A 25,955-nucleotide genomic window follows, 5' to 3' on the forward strand; every position below is an offset into this window, starting at 1 on the left:
CAAGCAGTTCTGGTGAACTGCTTGTGCAATGTTAAATGCCGACAGTGTATGCTGTCGGCATTCATCAATGATATCGGACAGACATTGATAAATTGGCCCCAATGAATGCAGCTCATACAAAAGATACAACATACATCATATTTTGAAATGAGTTGTTCATTTGCTATATCATTGCTAATATTTCTTCATATGCTCTTTTCTTGTGTCTTAAGCAATGTGTTTGATTAATTCATATTATATTTAACCACATAAGCAAGTTATAGGAAAAGTCTTACAGGTATACCCCACTCATACCCTGGGTTAGGGACCGGAGCCCCGCTGTAAAGTGAAAACTGCCTTAATGTGAAACGATGCGGTTTTAGCTTTCTTTTTACTTGCCAGTGTATTTAAAAACTTGAAAACATATTTTAACTAACTTATATTATGGGTGCAATAGTGCAGTATTCAATTAGTATTCAATAAATACTGTACCTGTAAAATAGTGACAATTACTGTAGTAAAATTTGCCAGACTACAACACTGAGACACAGATTGCACTGTAATGCTGTAAACAGAGTGAACTGTCCATAACAAAATAGTGCCAATTACTTTTCTTGCAATCTCACGATCAGTACAGCACTGTTTCAAAATCCTTAGAGGATGAACTTCAGCTCCACAAAGCGATGTATTAGCAAAGCGCTGTAAAGTGAAGCGCTGTAAATAAAGGTATATCTGTAATTTTATTTTATTTCTTTGAATAGGAAAAAACTTACATCCCGTTTGCAAGAGGCCGAAGAAGCTGTTGAAATAGCACAAACAAAATGCTCCAATCTGGAAAAATCTAAGATGAGACTTGAGAGTGAAATGGAAGAGATTTGCATGGATCTGGAAAAGGTAAGATCAGGGATTTATGGTAAGACTAATCAACACAGACATAAAGATTTAAAGGAAGATTTACAGATTAAAGGGATAAAAAACCCCAAAAATATTATTGTTTAAAAAGATAGATTATCCCTTTATTTACCATTCCCCCGTTTTGCATAACCAGCACTGTTATAAAAATATACTTTTTACCTCTGTAATTACCTTGTATGTAAGCTTCTGCTGACTGCCTCCTTATCTCATATCTTTTGAAAGACATGCATTTCAGGCAATTAGTGCTGACTCTTGAATAACTTCACGTGCGTGATCACAATGTTATTGATATGAAACACATGAACAAATGTTCTCTAGCTGTGAAAAACTGTCAAATGCATTCAGATAAAAGGCGGCCTTCAAGGACTTATAAATTAGCATATGAGCCTACCTAGGTTTAGCTTTCAACTAAGAATACCAAAAGATCAAAGAAAATGTTATGATTAAAGTAAATTAGAAAGTTGTTTAAAATGACTTGCCCTATCTGAATCATGAAAGTTTAATTTGGACTTTGCTATCCCTTTAAGGTCTAATTTAATGATTGATTTTTTTGATAGAATACATCTTCATCTTTGAAAACTCAATGCAACTTTTTAATGACTGTCAGACAGTTTGTAGACAAAAAAATGAGGATGATTTAGCACATCATAGTTTCTTGTTAGAATTATAAAGATTAGGTAAAAATTGCAGGTTTTCTGCGCTAATATGTTGCAGATTAAGCTTTGTGTAAGCAGCTAACAATGTCATGTCACCATATTTCTCCACGCCTCGTAAAAACTCACATCAGCTTTACCTACAGGATCATGCGTATGACCAGGGTAGCATCTTCTCGGAAACTTTTAAAGGCCCTCAGCCTCAATATATGTTGGTATATCCTGACGTGCTATAGTGTGATTCTGCGTTGGGGCATAAGGGATGTCCAGTATCAGATGGGCTTGCACAGGGATTAAGAATGCTCATCCTTTCTAGGGTAATACATTCTTACCAGTTGCTTTTAATTTGAAACAATCAGTCTTAAATTTCCCACTTATCAATAAAAGCCCAACCATTGCATATTAACAAATGTGTACGTGTGTGTGCTGGGTAGGGATGGGCGAATGTTTCGCAACATTCGAAAAATGGCACAAATTTTAACACATTTGTTCGTTCGAATTTCAAATGTCTACATAACATTCTAACATTCGATTTTCGAATGTTCGGTTTCGAATTTTATGATTACATTCGAAAATATTCTTTTTGAAAAATTCGAATTTTGATTTGTAATAGTATTTCTAATGCTTTCTTTAAGTGTAATATTCAAATTATGCAATATTCAATATAGAAACATTCAAAATGATATATTTGTATCTATTATGTATCAGTATCAGTATTTACTATATTCCTTCCCTACCACATGAACTATTGAACTTCTGAATAGTATTTGTTAAATAGAATGTTAAATTCAAAATTTTTAATGTGGACATTTGATATAATTATAAACATTCGAATTCGAAAGTGACATTCGAAAACTGTTAATTAGCATTCGATTATAGTATTTATAAGAACATTCGTTCTTATCAACATTCGGATTTATAATTCGAATTTCAGTAATAACATTCGTTCTAACATTCAAAATTTGAAAATTTACACATTCGCCCATACCTAGTGCTGGGATGAGATTACAGAGCAGTGAATACAACAATGCACAAGATATCGGGTTGATCAGGTAGTACAAACTCTCAAAGCTGCTGTGGCAGTTGTAAGGATAAAAAGTCTGAGCTACCAGGAACCTTCATATAGGTGCTCCTTTGGGGAGGGCCTTTTTAGTTTTGCTCTCCCATATGAATTATATACTGTATATTAGTCTTGTGGGTGATGGATATGCCAGCTAAGTATTGCATGCTTAAAGGGATACTCAAGTCAAAATTAAACTTTCATGATTCAGATAGAACTGCAATTTTAAACAACTTTCCATTTCACTTTCATTAACAAAAGTTGCAGTGTCTTTTTATATTTACACTTATTGAGTCACCAGTTCCTAATGAGCAGGTGCAAGAATTCACACAATATATGTACTGTTATATGCATTTGTGATTGGCTGATCGCTGCCACATGGTACGTGTATGCATTTGTGATTGGCTGACGGCTGTCACATGGTACAGGAGGAGTGGAAATAGACATAACTTTGAAAATTGTCAGAAAAAATATCTACTACTCATTTGAAGTTTAGACTAAGTGCTATCGCATTGTCTTTTTATCACGCCTTTATTTATTATGCAAATCTGCAGTATTTACTGGTCCATTAAATAGACAAAATGAGACTACTATTTTCCCAACGTTAGAGCTACAGAATAGGAGCATTCTGGTTACATGTAAACAACTTTCCAATATACTTCTATTATTAAATGTTCTTCTTTTCTTGTTATCCTTTGTTGAAAAGCGTTCAGGAGTGTGCACGTGTCTGCAGCACTATGGGCTAGATTTATTAAAGCCCTATGGCTGCAAGTTCTCACAAGAACTTGCTCGCCGTCATTTATAAAGCAGCGGTCACCAGACCGCCGATTTCCTAACCTCTTCGCCACCTTTAAGGTGGCGAAATTCAATATCCTCAATCTCCTCGGTCTAGTCACGCGTGATTGGCTGTGCGCGGGCAGGGGGCAGGATTGCACGCGAGTGCAAAATTGCGCTCGTGTGCAATGGCGAATACCTGCGGGTAATTTCGCCCGGCCTCAGCTTTAATAAATCTAGCCCTATATGCCAGCAGTTTTGTAACAACGCTATACATTAGCACAAGCACTAGATGGCAGCACTATTTCCTGTCATGTAGTGCACCAGACATGTGCACGCTACCTATCTAGATATCTCTTCAACAAAGAAAAAACAAGTGAACAAAGCAAATTTGATAATAGAAGTAAATTGGAGACTTTTTTTTAATATTGTATTCTCTATCTGAATAATGAAAGAAAAAATTTGGGTTTCATGTCCCTTTAACACAGGACATTCATGTTGAAGTATATCTAGTGCTTGAGGTTTGTATAGTTTGCTGTTCAGTTACTGTGGTTTTTCTGATTGGCAAACAGTTGAAGTTATTTCAAACTGAAAAAAAAAACATAATTTATGTAAGCACTTACCTGATAAATTCATTTCTTTCATATTAGCAAGAGTCCATGAGCTAGTGACGTATGGGATATACATTCCTACCACGAGGGGCAAAGTTTCCCAAACCTCAAAATGCCTATAAATACACCCCTCACCACACCCACAAATCAGTTTAACGAATAGCCAAGAAGTGGGGTGATAAGAAAAAAGTGCGAAAGCATAAAAAATAAGGAATTGGAATAATTGTGCTTTATACAAAAAAAAAATCATAACCACCACAAAAAAGGGTGGGCCTCATGGACTCTTGTTAATATGAAAGAAATTAATTTATCAGGTAAATTCTTACCTAAATTATGTTTTCTTTCATGTAATTAGCAAGAGTCCATGAGCTAGTGACGTATGGGATAATAAATACCCAAGATGTGGAACTTCCACGCAAGAGTCACTAGAGAGGGAGGGATAAAATAAAGACAGCCAATGCCGCTGAAAAATAATCCACACCCAAAATAAAATTTAAATTATAAGCAGAAGATTCAAACTGAAACAGCTGCCTGAAGTACTTTTCTACCAAAAACAGCTTCAGAAGAAGAAAACACATCAAAATGGTAGAATTTAGTAAAAGTATGCAAAGAAGACCAAGTTGCTGCTTTGCAAATCTGATCAACCGAAGCATCATTCCTAAACGCCCAGGAAGTAGAAACTGACCTAGTAGAATGAGCTGTAATCCTTTGAGGCGGAGTTTTACCCGACTCGACATAAGCATGATGAATGAAAGATTTCAACCAAGATGCCAAAGAAATGGCAGAGGCCTTCTGACCTTTCCTAGAACCGGAAAAGATAACAAATTGACTAGAAGTCTTTCGGAAATTCTTAGTAGCTTCAACATAATATTTCAAAGCTCTAACAACATCCAAAGAATGCAATGATCTCTCCTTAGAATTCTTAGGATTAGGACACAATGAAGGAACCACAATTTCTCTACTAATGTTGTTAGAATTCACAACCTTAGGTAAAAATTGAAAAGAAGTTCGCAACACCGCCTTATCCTGATGAAAAATCAGAAAAGGAGACTCACAAGAAAGAGCAGATAATTCAGAAACTCGTCTAGAGTAGAGACAGCCCCATCAACCTTAGGGATTTTGTCCCAAAATTCTAATCTGTCAGATGGCACAGGATGTAATTGCTTAAAACGTTTAGAAGGAGTAAAAGAATTACCCAAATTATTCCATTCCCTGGAAATTACTTCAGAAATAGCACCAGGGACAGGAAAAACTTCTGGAATAACTACAGGAGATTTAAAAACTTTATCTAAACGTTTAGATTTAGTATCAAGAGGACTAGAATCCTCAATTTCTAATGCAATTAGGACTTCTTTAAGTAAAGAACGAATAAATTCCATTTTAAATAAATATGAAGATTTATCAGCATCAACCTCTGAGACAGAATCCTCTGAATCAGAAGAACCAATATCAGTATCAGAATGATGATGTTCATTTAAAAATTCATCTGAAAAATGAGAAGTTTTAAGACTTTTTACGTTTACTAGAAGGAGGAATAACAGACATAGCCTTCTTAATGGATTTAGAAACAAAATCTCTTATGTTATCAGGAACACTCTGAGTATTAGATGTTGACAGAACAGCAACAGGTAATGTAACAGTACTAAAGGAAATATTATCTGCATTAGCAAGTTTGTCATGACAAACAGTACAAACAACAGCTGGAGGAACAGATACCAAAAGTTTACAGCAGATACACTTAGCTTTGGTAGCTCCAGCACCAGGCAGGGATTTTCCAGAAGTATCTTCTGACTCAGCTTCAACGTGGGACATCTTGCAATATGTAATAGAAAAAACAACATATAAAGCAAAATTGATCAAATTCCTTAAATGACAGTTTCAGGAATGGGAAAAAAATGCCATAGAACAAGCTTCTAGCAACCAGAAGCACAAAATAATGAGACTTAAATAATGTGGAGACAATAGTGACGCCCATATTTTTTTAGCGCCAAAAAAGACGCCCACATTATTTGGTGCCTAAATGCTTTTGGCGCCAAAAAGACGCCACATCCGGAACGCCAACACCTTTGGCGCAAAAAAACGTCAAAAATGACGCAATTTCCGGCGACACGTATGACGCCGGAAACAGAAAAAAATTTTGCGCCAAAAAAGTCCGCCAAGAATGACGCAATAAAATGAAGCATTTTCAGCCCCCGCGAGCGTAACAGCCCACAGGGAAAAAGTCAAATTTTTAAGGTAAGAAAAAATGATTTATTCATATGCATTATCCCAAATATGAAACTTACTGTCTGAAATAAGGAACGTTGAACATCCTGAGTCAAGGCAAATAAATGTTTGAATACATATATTTAGAACTTTATATAAAAGTGCCCAACCATAGCTTAGAGTGTCACAGAAAATAAGACTTACTTACCCCAGGACACTCATCTACACGTAGTAGAAAGCCAAACCAGTACTGAAACGAGAATCAGTAGAGGAAATGGTATATAAGAGTATATCGTCGATCTGAAAAGGGAGGTAAGAGATGAATCTCTACGACCGATAACAGAGAACCTATGAAATAGACCCCGTAGAAGGAGATCACTGCATTCAAATAGGCAATACTCTCCTCACATCCCTCTGACATTCACTGCACGCTGAGAGGAAAACCGGGCTTCAACCTGCTGCGGAGCGCATATCAACGTAGAATCTAGCACAAACTTACTTCACCACCTCCATAGGAGGCAAAGTTTGTAAAACTGATTTGTGGGTGTGGTGAGGGGTGTATTTATAGGCATTTTGAGGTTTGGGAAACTTTGCCCCTCCTGGTAGGAATGTATACGTCACTAGCTCATGGACTCTTGCTAATTACATGAAAGAAATTTTTTTTAGAGAGACTACAAAGTGCTTTTAAAGGGACATGGAATACTTAATATTTCTATTATATTGCAGCACTTTTGTAAGAATGCTTTTAACGATGTTATATATTCTGGAAAAAACTGTCATCTATTGCTCAAAAATGCTACCTACCTAGGAATCCTGTTCAATAAATACCAAACAAGTAAAGTTGATATTAGAAATTAAGTTGGAAAGTAGTTTTTCCTCAATTGTATGTTCTAGTTGAAGAAAATTTTGGTTTTCCCTTTTAAATTTGTAGTTTGAGGTAAATCATCCACAAAAGAATCTGCAAAATATCTTCCTTCTTAAAGGACCACTTAACACAGTAGATTATCATAATAAATACATTAATAATAAAAAGAGAATGAAAAAGCACTTAGTTTGAACTTCAAATGAGTCATAGATTTGTTTTCTGAGATATTTCAGTCAGTTCTATATTCCTCCCCCGCTGCGTCATGGGACAATCATCAGCCAATCACAAAACGCATATACAGTACGTGCATTCTGTGAATTAATTTCCAATGCCGTAGGAGCTGGTGTCTCAGAAGCAGTGGCGATTCGAGAACTTAATATTTGAGGGAGCTAATTGGGGGGATAACAAAGGTGGTGAAGACACAGCACACATAATATATGCTCAGAAAGTGTGCATATAAAAAGATTGTGCAGATTTAGATAATGGAAATGAATTAGAAAGATGTTTAAAATTGTGTGCTCTATCTGAATAATGTATGCTTAATTTTGACTTTAGTGTTCCTTTAATATGTAGTGTGTTCCTCTTTACAGAATTTCCCTTAGCCCCACCCACGGACCACCCAGAAATACTCACAATCCCACCCTCTAACCACCCATATTCCCTCCCAAAATGGCTCCACCCACAAAATAGGCTGTTTCGCTCATTCTCAGTCACAAATATTGGGAGGGTGTGCAAATGTATGAAATAAAAAATGGTGCCTCTTTAGCATTTGGGACTGTTTAGACTTCATGCAACATTATTTTATATATTTCAATATTTTGATGTTCATGATATTTCAAGAAATAATTTTATGTAATAAACCCACCTTGTCTAAAGATTAGTTGAAAGATCAATTTTGAAAAAATTTGTTTTAAAAAATCTTTTACAGGCAAATAACGCTTCAGTTACTTTAGACAAAAGGCAACGGGCAATTGATAAGCAGATTCAGGAATGGCGCCAGAAGTATGAGGAGATTCAAGCAGATTTGGAGGCCTCACAGAAGGAATGTCGTATGTACGCTACTGAGCTATTCAAAATCAAAACTGGTTTTGAAGAGACAAACGAACAGGTCATATCTCTCAAAAGAGAGAACAAAACCCTTCAAGGTGAGAATATATTTAAGTGTCAATAATAATCTGATCTATTAACTATTATAATTACTATTTATTATTATACTTATACTTTATTTATGAAGCTTCAACATATTCCGCAGTGCTGTCCATGGGTACAATTCATGTAAATAAAACAATATCATCAAACTTGTAAGAGACAAGACAAAATGTTACAAACACATACAGGAGGAATTGAGGGCCCTATTCCCATGGGAATTTACAATCTAGAAGGATTGGAGGTTGAGAAACAGGAGGCGAGGACTGCAAGATTGAGAAAGATGTTAATGCAAAGTTAGATGAGGGAAATGTTAGGTAATTGAAATTAATTTATTACTGAGTTGGGTGGTAGGCTTCTCTGAACAAAAAAAGTCTTTAGAGAGCATTTAAAGGAAGAAAGATTAGGGCAAAGCCTGACAGTACAAGGGAGAGTGTTCCAGAGGGTAGGTGCTGCATGACAGAAGTCCTGCAGTCTAGCATGGGAAGAGGTGATAGTTGAAGATGCAAGGAGCAGGTCATTGTTGGATCTTAGTGGGCGGGCTGGAGTATACTTGTTGATTAGAGAGGATAGGTAGTGGAGAGCAGCGTTGGTGAGAGCTTTGTATGTAAGGGTGGGGATTTTGAATTTAATTTTGCTGTGAATGGGGAGTCAATGAAGGGACTTGCAGATAGTTGCAGCAGATACAGAGCGACGGGAAAGGTGGATTAACCTGGCAGAGGCATTTAGCATGGATTAAAGGGGGGAGAGGCGGGAAAGAGGAAGGCCATTATATAGGTTATTGCAGTAGTCAAGTAGGGAAATAACAAGGGAGTGGATTAATTGCTTTGTGGTGTTAGCACTCAGAAATGGATGAATCTTGGAATTATTGCATAGGTGGTTGCAGCAGGATAAAGAAAGGAATTGGATGTGGGGGACGAAGGATAGATTTGAGTCAAGTGTAACTCAGAGGCAGTGAACTTGGGGCAATTGGGAGATGGTGATGCCGTCGACAGGGATAGAAAAGTCAGAAGTCAGCGTAGAGCTTGAGGGGGGATTAGAAGGAGCTCAGTCTTGGACATGTTATACTTTAGGTGGTGAGAGGCCATCCAGGAAGAGATACCAGATAAGCAGTCGCTGACATGAGAAAGTAAAGAGGGAGAGAGAGCAGGGGTGGAGAGGTAGATCTGGGTGTCATTAGCATAGAGGTGATATTTGAAGCCGTAACTGTTGATAAGTTTACCCAGTGAAGAAGTAAAAATGGTGAAGAGTAGAGGACCCAGAACAGATCATTGAGTACTCCAACAGACAGAGGCATTGGAGAGGAGGAGTTGCCAGCAAATGACACAGAAAAAGACCTGTGAGAAAGATGAGTGAATCCAAGAAAGAGCAGTGTCACAGAGGCCAAAAGAGCTAAGGGTCTGTAGGATGATGGGGTGGTCAACTGTGTCGAATATGGGGTCAAGGGATGGTTTTTTGAGTATGGGAGTGACCTTTTCATGTTTGAAAGAAGATGGGAATGAACCGGTAGAGAGATAGGTTGAAGATGTGAGTGAAGGTGGAAGACAGGGAGGGTATTAAATGGGAAGGGATAGGGTCGAGCGGGCAGGTAGTGAGGCATGAGGAAGATAGTAACGAAGAAACTTAATTCTCAGTGGCTGGATGGAAGATCAAGAGGGAGGCAGAGAAAGTAACTGGGCCTGTTGTAAGATTGCAGGTTGGTGTTGGGATGTTGTTTCAGATAGTACGTGTTTTGTTTAAAAAGTAGTCTGCCAGGTCTTGAGCACTAAAGACAGATGGGGGGGGTTGGAGCAGGAGGGCAGAAGAGAGAGTTAAGTAGGTTTGCTTGGCTAAGTGAAGGGAAGAATTGTATGAATGAAGAATAAACTTATAGTGTATGAAATTAGGTTCAGAGTGAGTTTTCCTCCAGACACGCACAAATAGTGTGTTTGCTGAGAGTGCCAGGGCTGTAACTGTTGGCGTGATGTTTTGCGCAGTTGGAGAGTGGCAAGTGTGTCTAGTGCAGAGAAGAGAGTTTTGTTATAGTGAGTTGTAGCAAGATCAGGGCAGGTTACAGTAGAAGTGTAAGGGAGGAAATCTTGAATGATTTTTGAAATCTTGAATGATTTTTGAAATCTTGAATGATTTTTGAAATCTTGAATGATTTTTGAAATCTTGAATGATTTTTGCGGGGGCAGGATGGAGAAGTGGGTTTACTGTAGCATTAATATTATAGGTGACCAGGTGATGGTCTGAAATGGGAAAAGGGTGGCAGGTGAGGTCAGATATACAGGGAGTGCAGAATTATTAGGCAAATGAGTATTTTGACCACATCATCCTCTTTATGCATGTTGTCTTACTCCAAGCTGTATAGGCTCGAAAGCCTACTACCAATTAAGCATATTAGGTGATGTGCATCTCTGTAATGAGAAGGGGTGTGGTCTAATGACATCAACACCCTATATCAGGTGTGCATAATTATTAGGCAACTTCCTTTCCTTTGGCAAAATGGGTCAAAAGAAGGACTTGACAGGCTCAGAAAAGTCAAAAATAGTGAGATATCTTGCAGAGGGATGCAGCACTCTTAAAATTGCAAAGCTTCTGAAGCGTGATCATCGAACAATCAAGCGTTTCATTCAAAATAGTCAACAGGGTCGCAAGAAGCGTGTGGAAAAACCAAGGTGCAAAATAACTGCCCATGAACTGAGAAAAGTCAAGCGTGCAGCTGCCAAGATGCCACTTGCCACCAGTTTGGCCATATTTCAGAGCTGCAACATCACTGGAGTGCCCAAAAGCACAAGGTGTGCAATACTCAGAGGCATGGCCAAGGTAAGAAAGGCTGAAAGACGACCACCACTGAACAAGACACACAAGCTGAAACGTCAAGACTGGGCCAAGAAATATCTCAAGACTGATTTTTCTAAGGTTTTATGGACTGATGAAATGAGAGTGAGTCTTGATGGGCCAGATGGATGGGCCCGTGGCTGGATTGGTAAAGGGCAGAGAGCTCCAGTCCGACTCGACGCCAGCAAGGTGGAGGTGGAGTACTGGTTTGGGCTGGTATCATCAAAGATGAGCTTGTGGGGCCTTTTCGGGTTGAGGATGGAGTCAAGCTCAACTCCCAGTCCTACTGCCAGTTTCTGGAAGACACCTTCTTCAAGCAGTGGTACAGGAAGAAGTCTGCATCCTTCAAGAAAAAACAAAATTTATGCTTACCTGATAAATTCATTTCTCCTGTAGTGTGGTCAGTCCACGGGTCATCATTACTTCTGGGATATTATCTCCTCCCCTACAGGAAGTGCAAGAGGATTCACCCAGCAGAGCTGCTATATAGCTCCTCCCCTCTACGTCACCTCCAGTCATTCGACCAAAGGACCAACGAGAAAGGAGAAGCCCAAGGGTGTAGTGGTGACTGGAGTATAATCCAAAAAAATTTTTTAGCCTGCCATAAAAAACAGGGCGGGCCGTGGACTGACCACACTACAGGAGAAATGAATTTATCAGGTAAGCATAAATTTTGTTTTCTCCTGTTAAGTGTGGTCAGTCCACGGGTCATCATTACTTCTGGGATACCAATACCAAAGCAAAAGTACACGGATGACGGGAGGGACAGGCAGGCTCTTTATACGGAGGGAACCACTGCCTGAAGAACCTTTCTCCCAAAAACAGCCTCCGAAGAAGCAAAAGTGTCAAATTTGTAAAATTTAGAAAAAATATGAAGAGAAGACCAAGTTGCAGCCTTGCAAATCTGTTCAACAGAAGCCTCATTCTTAAAGGCCCAAGTGGAAGCCACAGCTCTAGTAGAATGAGCTGTAATTCTTTCAGGAGGCTGCTGTCCAGCAGTCTCATAGGCTAATCGTATTATGCTACGAAGCCAAAAAGAGAGAGAGGTAGCCAAAGCTTTTTGACCTCTCCTCTGACCAGAATAAACGACAAACAGGGAAGACGTTTGACGAAAATCCTTAGTTGCCTGTAGATAAAATTTCAGGGCACGGACTACATCTAGATTGTGTAGCAGACGTTCCTTCTTCGAGGAAGGATTAGGACACAAAGATGGAACAACAATCTCTTGATTGATATTCCTGTTAGTGACCACCTTAGGTAGGAACCCAGGTTTAGTACGCAGAACTACCCTGTCTGAATGAAAAATCAGATAAGGAGAATCACAATGTAAGGCAGATAACTCAGAAACTCTTTGAGCCGAGGAAATAGCCATTAAAAACAGAACTTTCCAAGATAACAACTTGATATCAATGGAATGAAGGGGTTCAAACGGAACACCCTGTAAAACATTAAGAACTAAGTTCAAACTCCATGGCGGAGCAACAGTTTTAAACACAGGCTTGATCCTAGCTAAAGCCTGACAAAAAGCTTGAACGTCCGGAACTTCTGACAGACGTTTGTGTAAAAGAATGGACAGAGCTGAAATCTGTCCCTTTAAAGAACTAGCGGATAACCCCTTTTCTAAACCTTCTTGTAGAAAAGACAATATCCTTGGAATCCTAACCTTACTCCATGAGTAACTCTTGGATTCGCACCAATATAAGTATTTACGCCATATTTTATGGTAAATCCTTCTGGTAACAGGCTTCCTAGCCTGTATTAAGGTATCAATAACTGGCTCAGAAAAACCACGTTTTGATAAAATCAAGCGTTCAATTTCCAAGCAGTCAGCTTCAGAGAAGTTAGATTTTGATGTTTGAATGGACCCTGGATCAGAAGGTCCTGTTTCAGAGGTAGAGACCAAGGCGGACAGGATGACATGTCCACTAGATCTGCATACCAAGTCCTGCGTGGCCATGCAGGTGCTATTAGAATCACTGATGCTCTCTCCTGTTTGATTCTGGCAATCAATCGAGGAAGCATCGGGAAGGGTGGAAACACATAAGCCATCCCGAAGGTCCAAGGTGCTGTCAAAGCATCTATCAGAACCGCTCCCGGATCCCTGGATCTGGACCCGTAGCGAGGAAGCTTGGCATTCTGACGAGACGCCATGAGATCTATCTCTGGTTTGCCCCAACGTCGAAGTATCTGGGCAAAGACCTCCGGATGAAGTTCCCACTCCCCCGGATGAAAAGTCTGACGACTTAAGAAATCCGCCTCCCAGTTCTCCACTCCCGGGATGTGGATTGCAGACAGGTGGCAAGAGTGAGACTCTGCCCAGCGAATTATCTTTGATACTTCCATCATTGCTAGGGAGCTTCTTGTCCCTCCCTGATGGTTGATGTAAGCTACAGTCGTGATGTTGTCCGACTGAAACCTGATGAACCCCCGAGTTGTTAACTGGGGCCAAGCCAGAAGGGCATTGAGAACTGCTCTCAATTCCAGAATGTTTATTGGAAGGAGACTTCCAATAAACATTGATCTCTAACGCCCAGGGATCCTGAACATCTCTTGCCCAAGCCTGGGCGAAGAGAGAAAGTCTGCCCCCTACTAGATCCGGTCCCGGATCGGGGGCCCTCGATTCATGCTGTCTTAGGGGCAGCAGCAGGTTTCCTGGCCTGCTTGCCCTTGTTCCAGGACTGGTTAGGTTTCCAGCCTTGTCTGTAGCGAGCAACAGCTCCTTCCTGTTTTGGTGCAGAGGAAGTTGATGCTGTTCCTGCTTTGAAATTACGAAAGGAACGAAAATTAGACTGTCTAGCCCTAGGTTTGGCTTTGTCCTGAGGCAGGGCATGGCCTTTACCTCCTGTAATGTCAGCGATAATCTCTTTCAACCCGGGCCCAAATAAGGTCTGCCCTTTGAAAGGTATATTAAGCAATTTAGATTTAGAAGTAACATCAGCTGACCAGGATTTTAGCCACAGTGCTCTGCGTGCCTGAATGGCAAATCCGGAATTCTTAGCCGTAAGTTTAGTTAAATGTACTAAGGCATCAGAAATAAATGAGTTAGCTAACTTAAGGGCTTTAAGTTTGTGTGTAATCTCATCTAGTGTAGATGATTGAAGTGTCTCTTCCAGAGACTCAAACCAAAATGCTGCTGCAGCCGTGACAGGCGCAATACATGCAAGAGGTTGCAATATAAAACCTTGTTGAACAAACATTTTCTTAAGGTAACCCTCTAATTTCTTATCCATTGGATCTGAAAAAGCACAGCTATCCTCCACCGGGATAGTGGTACGCTTAGCTAAAGTAGAAACTGCTCCCTCCACCTTAGGGACCGTTTGCCATAAGTCCCGTGTGGTGGCGTCTATTGGAAACATTTTTCTAAATATCGGAGGAGGTGAGAACGGCACACCGGGCCTATCCCACTCCTTAGTAACAATTTCAGTAAGTCTCTTAGGTATAGGAAAAACATCAGTACTCGCCGGTACCGCAAAATATTTATCCAACCTACACGTTTTCTCTGGTATTGCAACTGTGTTACAATCATTCAGAGCCGCTAACACCTCCCCTAGTAATACACGGAGGTTTTCCAGCTTAAATTTAAAATTTGAAATATCTGAATCCAGTCTGTTTGGATCAGAACCGTCACCCACAGAATGAAGTTCTCCGTCCTCATGTTCTGCCACCTGTGACGCAGTGTCTGACATGGCCCTAATATTATCAGCACACTCTGTTCTCACCCCAGAGTGATCACGCTTGCCTCTAAGTTCTGGTAATTTAGCCAAAACTTCAGTCATAACAGTAGCCATATCCTGTAATGTGATTTGAAATGGCCGCCCAGATGTACTCGGCGCTACAATATCACGCACCTCCCGAGCGGGAGATGCAGGTACTGACACGTGAGGCGAGTTAGTCGGCATAACTCTCCCCTCGTTGTTAGGTGAAATATGTTCAGTTTGTACAGATTGACTTTTATTTAAAGTAACATCAATACAATTAGTACATAAATTTCTATTGGGCTCCACTTTGGCATTAGCACATATAGCACATGTATCTTCCACTGAATCAGACATGTTTAACACACTAGCAATAAACTAGCAACTTGGAAATGCTTTTCAAGTAATTTACAATAATATGAAAACGAACTGTGCCTATAAGAAGCACAGAAAAAATTATGACAGTTGAAAATAAATAAGTTATAGCATCAAATCTTTGTAAGAAATATACAATTTTAGCAAAGGATTGTTCCCATTAGCAAAGGATAACTAACCCTGACAGCAGAAAAAATACACAAATAAACGTTTTTTATCACAGTCAACTACAATCTTCACAGCTCTGCTGTGAATGATTACCTCCCTCAAAACAAGCTTTGGAGATCCCTGAGTTCTGTAGAGATGAACCGGATCATGCAGGAAGAAAATGAACTTCTGACTGAGTTTTTTGATGCGTAGTAAAAGCGCCAAAAATGGCCCCTCCCCCTCACACATAACAGTGAGAGAGATCAGTAAACTGCTTTAATTTAAACAAAACTATTGCCAAGTGGAAAAAATAGTGCCCAAAACATTTTTTCACCCAGTACCTCAGAGAAATAAACGATTTTACATGCCAGCAAAAAAACGTTTAACCTCAATAAATTAATTGTTATTTAAAACCTATTGCAAGTCCCTGCAAAATAGGTTAAGTCAATGCATACAGTATAAATCCAGTGAAGTACCATTCCCCAGAATACTGAAGTGTAAAATATACATACATGACAGCCTGATACCAGCTACATCTACTGCATTTAAGGCTGAGTTTACATTATAACGGTATGGCAGGATTTTCTCATCAATTCCATGTCAGAAAATAATAAACTGCTACATACCTCTTTGCAGATTAATCTGCCCGCTGTCCCCTGATCTGAAGTTTACCTCTCCTCAGATGGCCGAGAAACAGCAATATGATCTTAACTACTCCGGCTAAAATCATAGAAAAAAACTCAGGTAGATTCTTCTTCAAATTCTACCAGAGAATGAATAACACACTCCGGTGCTATTATAAAATAACAAACTTTTGATTGAAGGTAATAAACTAATTAAAATCACCACAGTCCTCTCACACATCCTATCTATTCGTTGGGTGCAAGAGAATGACTGGAGGTGACGTAGAGGGGAGGAGCTATATAGCAGCTCTGCTGGGTGAATCCTCTTGCACTTCCTGTAGGGGAGGAGATAATATCCCAGAAGTAATGATGACCCGTGGACTGACCACACTTAACAGGAGAAACATGATTTTCATGCAGGACAATGCTCCATCACACGCGTCCAAGTACTCCACAGCGTGGCTGGCAAGAAAGGGTATAAAAGAAGAAAATCTAATGACATATCCTCCTTGTTCACCTGATCTGAACCCCATTGAGAACCTATGGTCCATCATCAAATGTGAGATTTACAAGGAGGGAAAACAGTACACCTCTCTGAACAGTGTCTGGGAGGCTGTGGTTGCTGCTGCACGCAATGTTGATGGTGAACAGATCAAAACACTGACAGAATCCATGGATGGCAGGCTTTTGAGTGTCCTTGCAAAGAAAGGTGGCTATATTGGTCACTGATTTGTTTTTGAATGTCAGAAATGTATATTTGTGAATGTTGAGATGTTATATTGGTTTCACTGGTAAAAATAAATAATTGAAATGGGTATATATTTGTTTTTTGTTAAGTTGCCTAATAATTATGCACAGTAATAGTCACCTGCACACACAGATATCCCCCTAAAATAGCTATAACTAAAAACAAACTAAAAACTACTTCCAAAACTATTCAGCTTTGATATTAATGAGTTTTTTGGGTTCATTGAGAACATGGTTGTTGTTCAATAATAAAATTAATCCTCAAAAATACAACTTGCCTAATAATTCTGCACTCCCTGTAGAGCAGAGGTAGGAAATACCAGGTTGATGGAGTGTCTATTACGGTGAGTGAGGAGAGAATAGGGTGGATTGTGAGAGACCAAAGGAGAATGTGAGTGAAAGAAGTTTAGAGGAAGCCAATAGGATTGAGCTTGCATTCTATTGGCTGATTGGAACAGCCAATAGAATGCAAGCTCAATCCCATTGGCTGATTGGGTCAGCCAATAGGATTGAAGCTCAACCCTATTGGCTGATTGCATCAGCCAATAGGATTTTTTACCCTTTAATTCCGATTGGCTGATAGAATTCTATCAGCCAATCGAAATTCAAGGGACGCCATCTTGGATGACGTCCCTTAAAGGGAACCTTCAGTGTACGACTGAGAACGTATAAAGAGGATGCTCCGCGCCGGATGTCTTGAAGATGGAGCCGCTCCGCGTCGGAAGGATGAAGATAAAAGATGCCGTCTGGATAATAAAAACACAAATACAGGAGGACTTCCAGGGAGGAGCCTAGACGCAGGACGTGCAAGCATTAGTGTCAGGGTTTTTTCACTGTTGTGTTTGCCATGTGCTGCTGGCAGCCTTTTTACTACCCTCTCTTCCTGACTATGGTGCATTGTGGGGGGATGCTGCTTAATTCCTGCACTTCCTTTTTTGGCCAGACTGGTGTGCATCATCCATGTGAGACAGGATGCAGTCTCAGAATTGTGATGTCATCACTTATTATTTAAAGGTCCTCTGTTCAGTATGCCTTGCCTTTGCGTTGTCTCAGACCTGTTTGTGAGAGTTCCTGTGTATTACCTGGCTGCCTGACGTCCTTCCTGGTTCCTGATCCCTGGCTTGTTCCTGACTCTGCTGTTTTCTTTGTTCCTGATTCCGGCTCGTCTGACTATTCACTTTGGCTCCTGACTCGGCTCGTCTGACTACCAGCTCTGGTTTTGATTCCTGGCTTGTTATTTGACTTGTGGACTTTTTATTATTTTTTGCTATTAATAAAGGTGTGATTATTTTTGCACTTCTCGTCTCGTCTGATTCCTGGCACCCTGACAATTAGGCTGTGAGAGCAACCTCCAGAATTGTTGGCGGGGAATGAATGTGCCGCAACCCCAAGTCCTGGAGTGATTTGTGTGCTAAAGTGAGAGAGCTCACCTCAAGTCACGCAGTATTGTCTGCGCTACACAGACTGAGTAGCTGTATCTGAGCTGGAGGAAAAAGAGCCAGACCTTGGAAGTTGAAAGGCCCCTCTCTCCCACCGGTGTTGCGTGAGAGAGGCAGTCATTATGTGAATTTGGCTTGAGAGAGACAGGAACGTAATGGATTACAGAGCTGGGAGTAGTGAAGGCCACAGCCGAGCGGATCCTGCCCACGAGTGCTGCGAGAGGATTCCGGTGAAAGACTCAGAGATTAGAGTCGGTGCTGTGAGTAACTGCTAAAACAAGGCTATAATCTGGAAACGTTATAGAACTTCTTTATTGTGAGAACAAACTACAGTATGCTGGGCTAAAAAAAAAAAACAGGCTATTTCTCTCTTTTTTTATTGTGTGACTTGATAAGCTACTGGAAAAAGCACACATATACTCGGATTCTTGCTGGGCTTAAAAAGCATGCTATTTCTTTCTTCTCTACTGTGTGACTTGGCAAGATACTAGAAAAAGCACACGTATACTTGGAATTTGCCCTTCAATAGGCTGAGGAAGCTGCACTTCTTGCTGTTTGTTTTTTCCAAGATAAAAGCAGAGCTATATCTCTTTATGAATGTCAATTGTTCTTATACTGCAAGCGGTTTGTTATCTAGGATTTGGAGAACAGCACTGTAATTGGCAAGAGTTATAAAAGAAGAAAGTACAAAGATAAAACCTGGGTGACTGCTGCATTATATGTTTGCTAAAAGATTCTATCTCTCAACCTATATAAGTGGAACAATTAGCTACCCTGTAGATAACAGTGCATATGTTTGGCCTTTTGTCTCTATTCTTTCTTTGGTGATCTATTTTTGCAATTAGATTAAGGGCGTAAAGGAGAAAGAGAAATCCTATGGTTCATAATATAAAATAAGCAGGGGAACCACTGCTATTTTTTAGCATAACAATTGCAAAGTCTAACAATCGCAAAGGTGTGAAATATAAGGTGGTATTGTTTGAAAATTATTATTTGTACAATATTTTCTTGGGTAATAAATGTATGTATTGGTCAAATAGAGACCTGGGCTCCAATTTATCAAAGTCTGGCGGACCTGATCCGACAGTGCGGATCAGGTCCGCCAGACTTCGCTGAATACGGCGAGCAATACGCTTACCGTATTCAGCATTGCACCAGCAGCTCACAAAATGAGTCTTCAACTATAGCAACAGAAAGTTTGAGCATAGATAAAGACTCTCATTACATCGTACAACAAATATCTTCAATTTTCATCCCTAAAATAGATAATCTGCAAAAAGGCCTAGATAATTTTACTGAAGAAATTAAACAAATAACCACAAGATTTACAGAGTTAGAAGAGAGAGTATCTGACTTAGAGGAAATCTCTTCACTATATTCCAATAAAATGGAGAGTACTTAAACAGAATCTAATGCTTTATCAGAGACTTGAGGATTTAGAAAATAGATCAAGACGTAATAGCATTTGAATATTAGGGATTCCAGAAACAATTAAAGCATATGAGCTGATACATTTTTGTGAAACTATTCTCCCCAAACTATTAAATCTCCCATTGGAAGAACTAAAGAATAGTATGGAAAGGGTGCAGAGAATAGGACTGGAAAAACAGAGTGAGGGTAATAATAAATATCCAAGACAGGTTGCATGCAGACTATTACACTGTCAAGTGAAAGTGGCTATATTACAAGCATATAGAAAAGCAGGTTCAGTTATATATGAAGGGTCAAAATTGCTTATTTTTCAAGATTATTCATTGGATTTGACAACAAAAACGTAAGGAATTTTCTACATTATGCACAAATTTAAACAACGAAGGCACAAAAGTTTTTCTTTTGTACCCTGCAAAATTAAAAATTCAAACTGATAGGGGGCCAACATTTTTTGATTCCCCTCAAGAAGCACAGAAATTTTTAGATTTAAATTCTAACTGACATCTATGAACATATAGCTTTAGGGTCTAGATAAACAAATATGTATTGGTTATTTAAGAGAATTTTGTTCTGTTTGATTGTAGACACTTTTTTTGTTTCTTGCATTTTAGGTTTGGTAAAGCTCTATAATCCTATGTGGGGAGGGGGGAGGTGGATGAATTTTTTTTTTCTTCTCACTGACACTTGGAAAATAAATATTTTTTGTTTGATTGGACCCCTATTTTTATGGCATTTAGAAAGTGTATTTGCACGTAGAACATAATTAGGAGTGCACTATGGTCATAGGTGCACTTTCTTGTTTAATTTTTTTTTTTCTCACTGGCACATGTGTTTTTTTGTTTGTTTTTTGTTTTTCTTTTCACTGCCACTTGGGAAATAAACAATTTTTGTTTACCCATAATCAGGGGGTCCCCAGAATGTGTTCATGCACACAGTACACAATCAGCGGTGCCACTAAGTTATAAGTGCATATATTTTTTTTTTATTATTCTTTTATTATTTTTCTCTCCTTCTTCTCTCTTTCCCCTTGTCTTTTGCTTTTTTCCAGACTAGTGTTAATCTTAAAATAAATAGTATTTTAAAATGGATTAAAAAATTAGCTTATGGCACTTAAAATCATGTCATGGAACGTAGGAGGTTTCCATTCTCCTATTAAAAGACATACGATTATCATGCATTTAAGAAGGTTAAAAACAGACATAGCATTCCTACAAGAGACGCATTTATCTGACCAAGAGCATGCAAAATTACGTGGAGATTGGGTGGGGACAGTAGTTTATTCTTCTTATTCTAGGGCAAAAAGGGGGGGCAATTTTAGTTGGCAAACGCCTTGAAGTAGAAATTATTAATACTATTACAGATCCAGAAGGAAGATATGTGATAGCTCAAATTAATATAGGAGGCAGGATGTGGACTCTCTGTAACATCTATGCTTTAAGTGGAAAATCTAATAGGATCTGGACTAAATTGATCCAGGAGTTGCTTCCATTTCAAGATAAGAATTTAATAATGGGAGGAGACTTTAATTTAGCCCCTGATCCTATATGTTACAGGTTAAGATTAAATCAGGATAACCATCACTCTCGGAATAGACCTCTAGGTAAATCTGAAAGGAAAATTTTAAAAAAATTTTAAGAGCTCTTACAATTAAGGGACATTTGGAGATTACGTAACCCAGATGGTAGGGATTATACGTGTGCTTCGAAAAAGCTAAGCCTACCCTATCAAGAATAGACCTATTTTTAATTTCAAATGCACTTATTCCTAGGATTGTTGGAACTAAAATACATAAAATAATAGTCTCTGATCATGCTCCGGTAGAATTATCTGTTCAAGATAAAGAATCATGTAAAAATAAGAATAAATTTAGATTTCCTTATTATTTATATCCCTCAAAAAACTTTCAAAATTATGTGATACAGTCATGGAATGATTATGTAACAGATAATTTAGAGCATTTAGACAAGCCAGAGTTATTTTGGGAAACTGCAAAGGTGGTGGTAGCAGGTAATATAATCTCTTTTGATTCAAATTTGCATAGGAAAGCCCAATTGAAGTTGCAAAAACTGCAAGAGAAATTAGCTAGAGTATATCATGACTATTGTAATAAACCGTCGGTAACGACACGCAAGATATATTGGCTGTGCAAAGAAGAACTAGATGCTCATTTAGCAGAACAATCTGCGCAGGCACAATTAAAAAACAATAGTAGATGGGGAAATAGATCTGGCAAGTTTTTGGCTACTATAATTAAGGCTAGATCAGCACGTAAACATATACACTGGAGGATATTGTGAATGCTTTTGTCGATATTTTTCGGACCTATATACTAAACAAGATATGGGTACATTTCCTTGGATGGAAAAGTTCTGGGAAAATATTAAGCTCCCTAAGATTTCAGAGGAGCAGCTAGAAAATTTAAATGCTCCAATTACAGTACAAGAAATTGATAAAACAATTTCCTCCTTAGCAAATGGGACGAGTCGGGTCCAGATGGATTACCTATAGAGCTATATAAAATATTAAGGGTACAGATAACCCCGTTGTTATGTAGACTTTTAATGAATACTTTCAAGAAAGTAAGATATCCTCGCAGTTTTTCTCAAGCGCTTATATCTTTTTAATTCTAAAGCCCAAAAGACAAGAAGAGCAGCCAGAATCCTACAGATCAATTTTGCTGCTCAATGTGGATTATAAAATATTAATGAAAATATTGGCAGAAAGATTAAAAATAATCCTTTCAGATCTTATTAATCCAGAACAGACAGGGTTCATGTTTGGAAGAACGTCAGTGAAGAACTTAAGAAGTTTACTGCATGCAATTTATTATTTTTGGGTGGACCCTACCCTGGAGGATACAAGAGTCCTGCCGGAGGCCTTCCTACTGTCTTTGGAGGCAGAGAAGGCCTTCGATAGGATAGAATGGGAGCATTTGTTCTTGACTCTGGAGCGTTTGGGCTTTAAGGGGCCGTTTGTATCTTTAGTGCGGAGTATATATTTGATGCCAATAACCTACATTTTGATAAATGGGATCTTTTCAGCAGGGGTTAAATTGCAAAAGGGAACAAGGCAAGGGTGCCCCTTGTCACCACTCCTCTTTAACTTAAGTTTAGAACCTTTGGCGATAAAACTAAGGATGTCTTACCCAGGAATAGGAATTGGGCGAATAAGAGTACAATTATCTCTTTACGCAGACAATATGTTATTGTTTGTAGAAGACCCAGTGAGATATGTACCGATAATTTTGCAAGTGTTAGAGACTTTTGGAAAAGTGGCAGGATATAAGGTGAATATGGCTAAATCTGAGATTCTTTGGTTAAATAAAAATAATAATAATAATAATAAGGATAAGCATAAATTTCCATTTAAAGCAGTAGATCAAGCTTTAACATATCTGGGTATTCATTTATCTAATAATCCACATGCGATATACAAGCTAAATATCTCTAAGCAATGTGCAGAAATAACAGCCTTATTAGAGAGCTGGCACCATCTTCCCTTATCGTTAGCCGGGAAAGTTGATCTTATCCAGATGGTAATCTTACCCAAATTACTATACCCTCTGCTGATGCCCCCAGTCCTTCTTACTAAAAGAGAGTTGCAAAACTTAAATACTGCAGTTCTGAAATTCCTTTGGAAAGGGAAAAAAGCAAGAATCACTCTTAAAAAGTTATATGCTCCATTTTTGAGTGGAGGTTTGGGCTTACCTGATTTTAGGCTGTATAATTGGGCTACCTTATTACGGAATGTTCTAGATTGGCAGTTAAGTTCACAACACTTTTATGAGAAGGCATTAGAACAAGCAGTGCTAGGGGAGATTGTCCTCTCCTTCTTACCATATAGTCAACGCAGAGACTTGCCAGTAAATATTCAATCCCATATTCTATATAAAGATGCTCTAATAGCTTGGAAATTAGCACATAAATATTTGAAGCGTACATATCCATTTCCTAGACATATCCCATTGATGAGGAACATTGAATTCCCACCTGGCCTTGACACAAGCCCTTTCCAATTTTGGAAAATGAAGGAACTCCAAATTATTGGAGATTGTTTAGATCCTTTAAATAAAACAGTATGGACTTTTCAAGAGTTACAAATCAAGTTTGAGTTACCTAGAACTCATTTTTATGCTTACTTGCAAGTACGGCATTATATTACGAATTTAATAAAAAACGATTTTTAATTTATCACAAATTGAATTTGAAAAGGGATCCTTTAAAGATCTGAATTATAGAAATATTAGGGAAGGAATGGAGGCATTAGTAGATAAATGGAGCCTTGATGTTGTGGAGAGTCTAACACCTATACAAATTGGAGATAGTTTAAAGATAGTTAAAAAGGAAAGCCTCTCTATCCCGCTTAGGGAATCGCAGCTGAGGCTGTTACACCGAGATTATATAACACCGCATAGAATAGCAAAATGGAATCTAGACTGTATTAACAGATGTAATAAATGTCAAAGGGAAAATGCAGATTTTATCCATTATTTTTATACTTGCCCGAAGATCAAATACTTCTGGTGTAAAGTACAGTATTGGATTAAGCAAAAGCTTTAGATAGACATTCACTTGAGAACACAGCAGATATGTCTATTTCAATGGGATAGTAGATATTTTGAAGGGCATAAATTAGTGGTAGTTATTATTCTTTTAGCTAGGAAATGTATATTAGAACAGTGGATTACTAAGAAGGTTCCAACAATCCCGCAGGTAAAAAATAAAATTTTGAGACAACTCTGGATCGAGCAATGGGACACTAAAATAGATCAATTAAATAGGCTAAAGGGATTCCTTAACAAGTGGCAGATATATATTAAAGCATTGGATCACAATGTACAGAAACAAATCCTAACACCCTTTGTCCATTCAGAACTAATAATGGAGAATGGACGTGTCTGGATGATAACTAGTGATGTCGCGAATAGTTTGCCGGTGAATAGTTCCCGGCGAACATAGCTTGTTCACGTTCGCCGCGGCGGGCGAACATATGCAATGTTTGGTCCACCCCCTATTCGTCATCATTGAGTAAAACTTTGACCCTGTACCTCACAGTCAGCAGACACATTCCAGCCAATCAGCAGCAGACCCTCCCTCCCAGACCCTCCCACCTCCGGGACAGCATCCATTTTAGATTCATTCGGAAGCTGCATTCTTACTGAGAGGAGGGACAGTGTAGCTGCTGCTGATTTAATAGGGAAATCGATAGCTAGGCTAGTGTATTCAGTGTCCACTACAGTTCTGAAGGACTCATCTGATCTCTGCTGTAAGGACAGCACCCCAAAAAGCCCTTTTTAGGGCTAGAACATCAGTCTGCTTTTTTTTTTTTCCTGTGTAATCTAATTGCAGTTGCCTGCCTGCCAGCGTGTGTGTCAGGCTCACAGCGTATACTGTGCCCACTTGCCCAGTGCCACCACTCATATCTGGTGTAACAGTAGTGTACATTTAAAAAAAACAAAATTTTTTTGACTATGAAATAAGAGCAGTCAGTTTCCTTCACACGTGTGCGTTTCAGGGCCTGCCAGGGCACAGTGTCACACCAGTGCAACTCATATCTGGTGTAACAGTAGTGTACATTTAAAAAAAACAACACTTTTTTGACTGTGAAATAATAGCAGTCAGTTTCCTTCACACGTGTGCGTTTCAGGGCCTGCCAGGGCACAGTGTGACACCAGTGCAACTCATATCTGGTGTATCAGTAGTGTACACATTAACCCCTTAATGACCACAGCACTTTTCCATTTTCTGTCCGTTTGGGACCAGGGCTATTTTTACATTTCTGCTGTGTTTGTGTTTAGCTGTAATTTTCCTTTTACTCGTTTACTGTACCCACACATATTATATACCGTTTTTCTTGCCAAATGGACTTTCTAAAGATACCATTATTTTCATCATATCTTATAATTTACTATAAAAATATTATAAAATATGAGGAAAAAATTGAAAAAAACACACTTTTTCTAACTTTGACCCCCAAAATCTGCTACTCATCTACAACCACCAAAAAACACCCATGCTAAATAGTTTCTAAATTTTGTCCTGAGTTTAGAAATACCCAATGTTTACATGTTCTTTGCTTTTTTGCAAGTTATAGGGCCATAAATACAAATAGCACTTTCCTATTTTCAAACCAATTTTTTTTTCAAAATTAGCGCTAGTTACATTGGAACACTGATATCTGTCAGGAATCCCTGAATAGCCATTGACATGTATATATTTTGTTTTAGAAGACATCCCAAAGTATTGATCTAGGCCCATTTTGGTATATTTCATGCCACCATTTCACCACCAAATGCGATCAAATAAAAAAAATTGTTCACTTTTTCACAAATTTTTTCACAAACTTTAGGTTTCTCACTGAAATTATCTACAAATAGCTTGTGCAATTATGGCATAAATGGTTGTACATTTTTCTCTGGGATCCCCTTTGTTCAGAAATAGCAGACATATATGGCTTTGACGTTGCTT

The 25,955-nt window shown here is 38.8% G+C and overlaps 1 protein-coding gene across 1 annotated transcript in view; it reads left to right on the forward strand.

Annotated features, from left to right (window-relative positions):
* The window catches only part of LOC128666882 (myosin-16-like), a 357,676-nt gene that overhangs the window by 126,955 nt on the left and 204,766 nt on the right, over positions 1-25,955 (forward strand). The window contains exons 7-8 of the mRNA XM_053721692.1: positions 741-873; positions 7,991-8,207. Of these exons, the coding sequence (XP_053577667.1) occupies positions 741-873; positions 7,991-8,207 (350 nt within the window). The remainder of the gene's footprint in view (positions 1-740; positions 874-7,990; positions 8,208-25,955) is intronic.

Source organism: Bombina bombina, chromosome 1 (assembly GCF_027579735.1).
Source record: "Bombina bombina isolate aBomBom1 chromosome 1, aBomBom1.pri, whole genome shotgun sequence".
Lineage (NCBI taxonomy): Eukaryota > Metazoa > Chordata > Amphibia > Anura > Bombinatoridae > Bombina > Bombina bombina.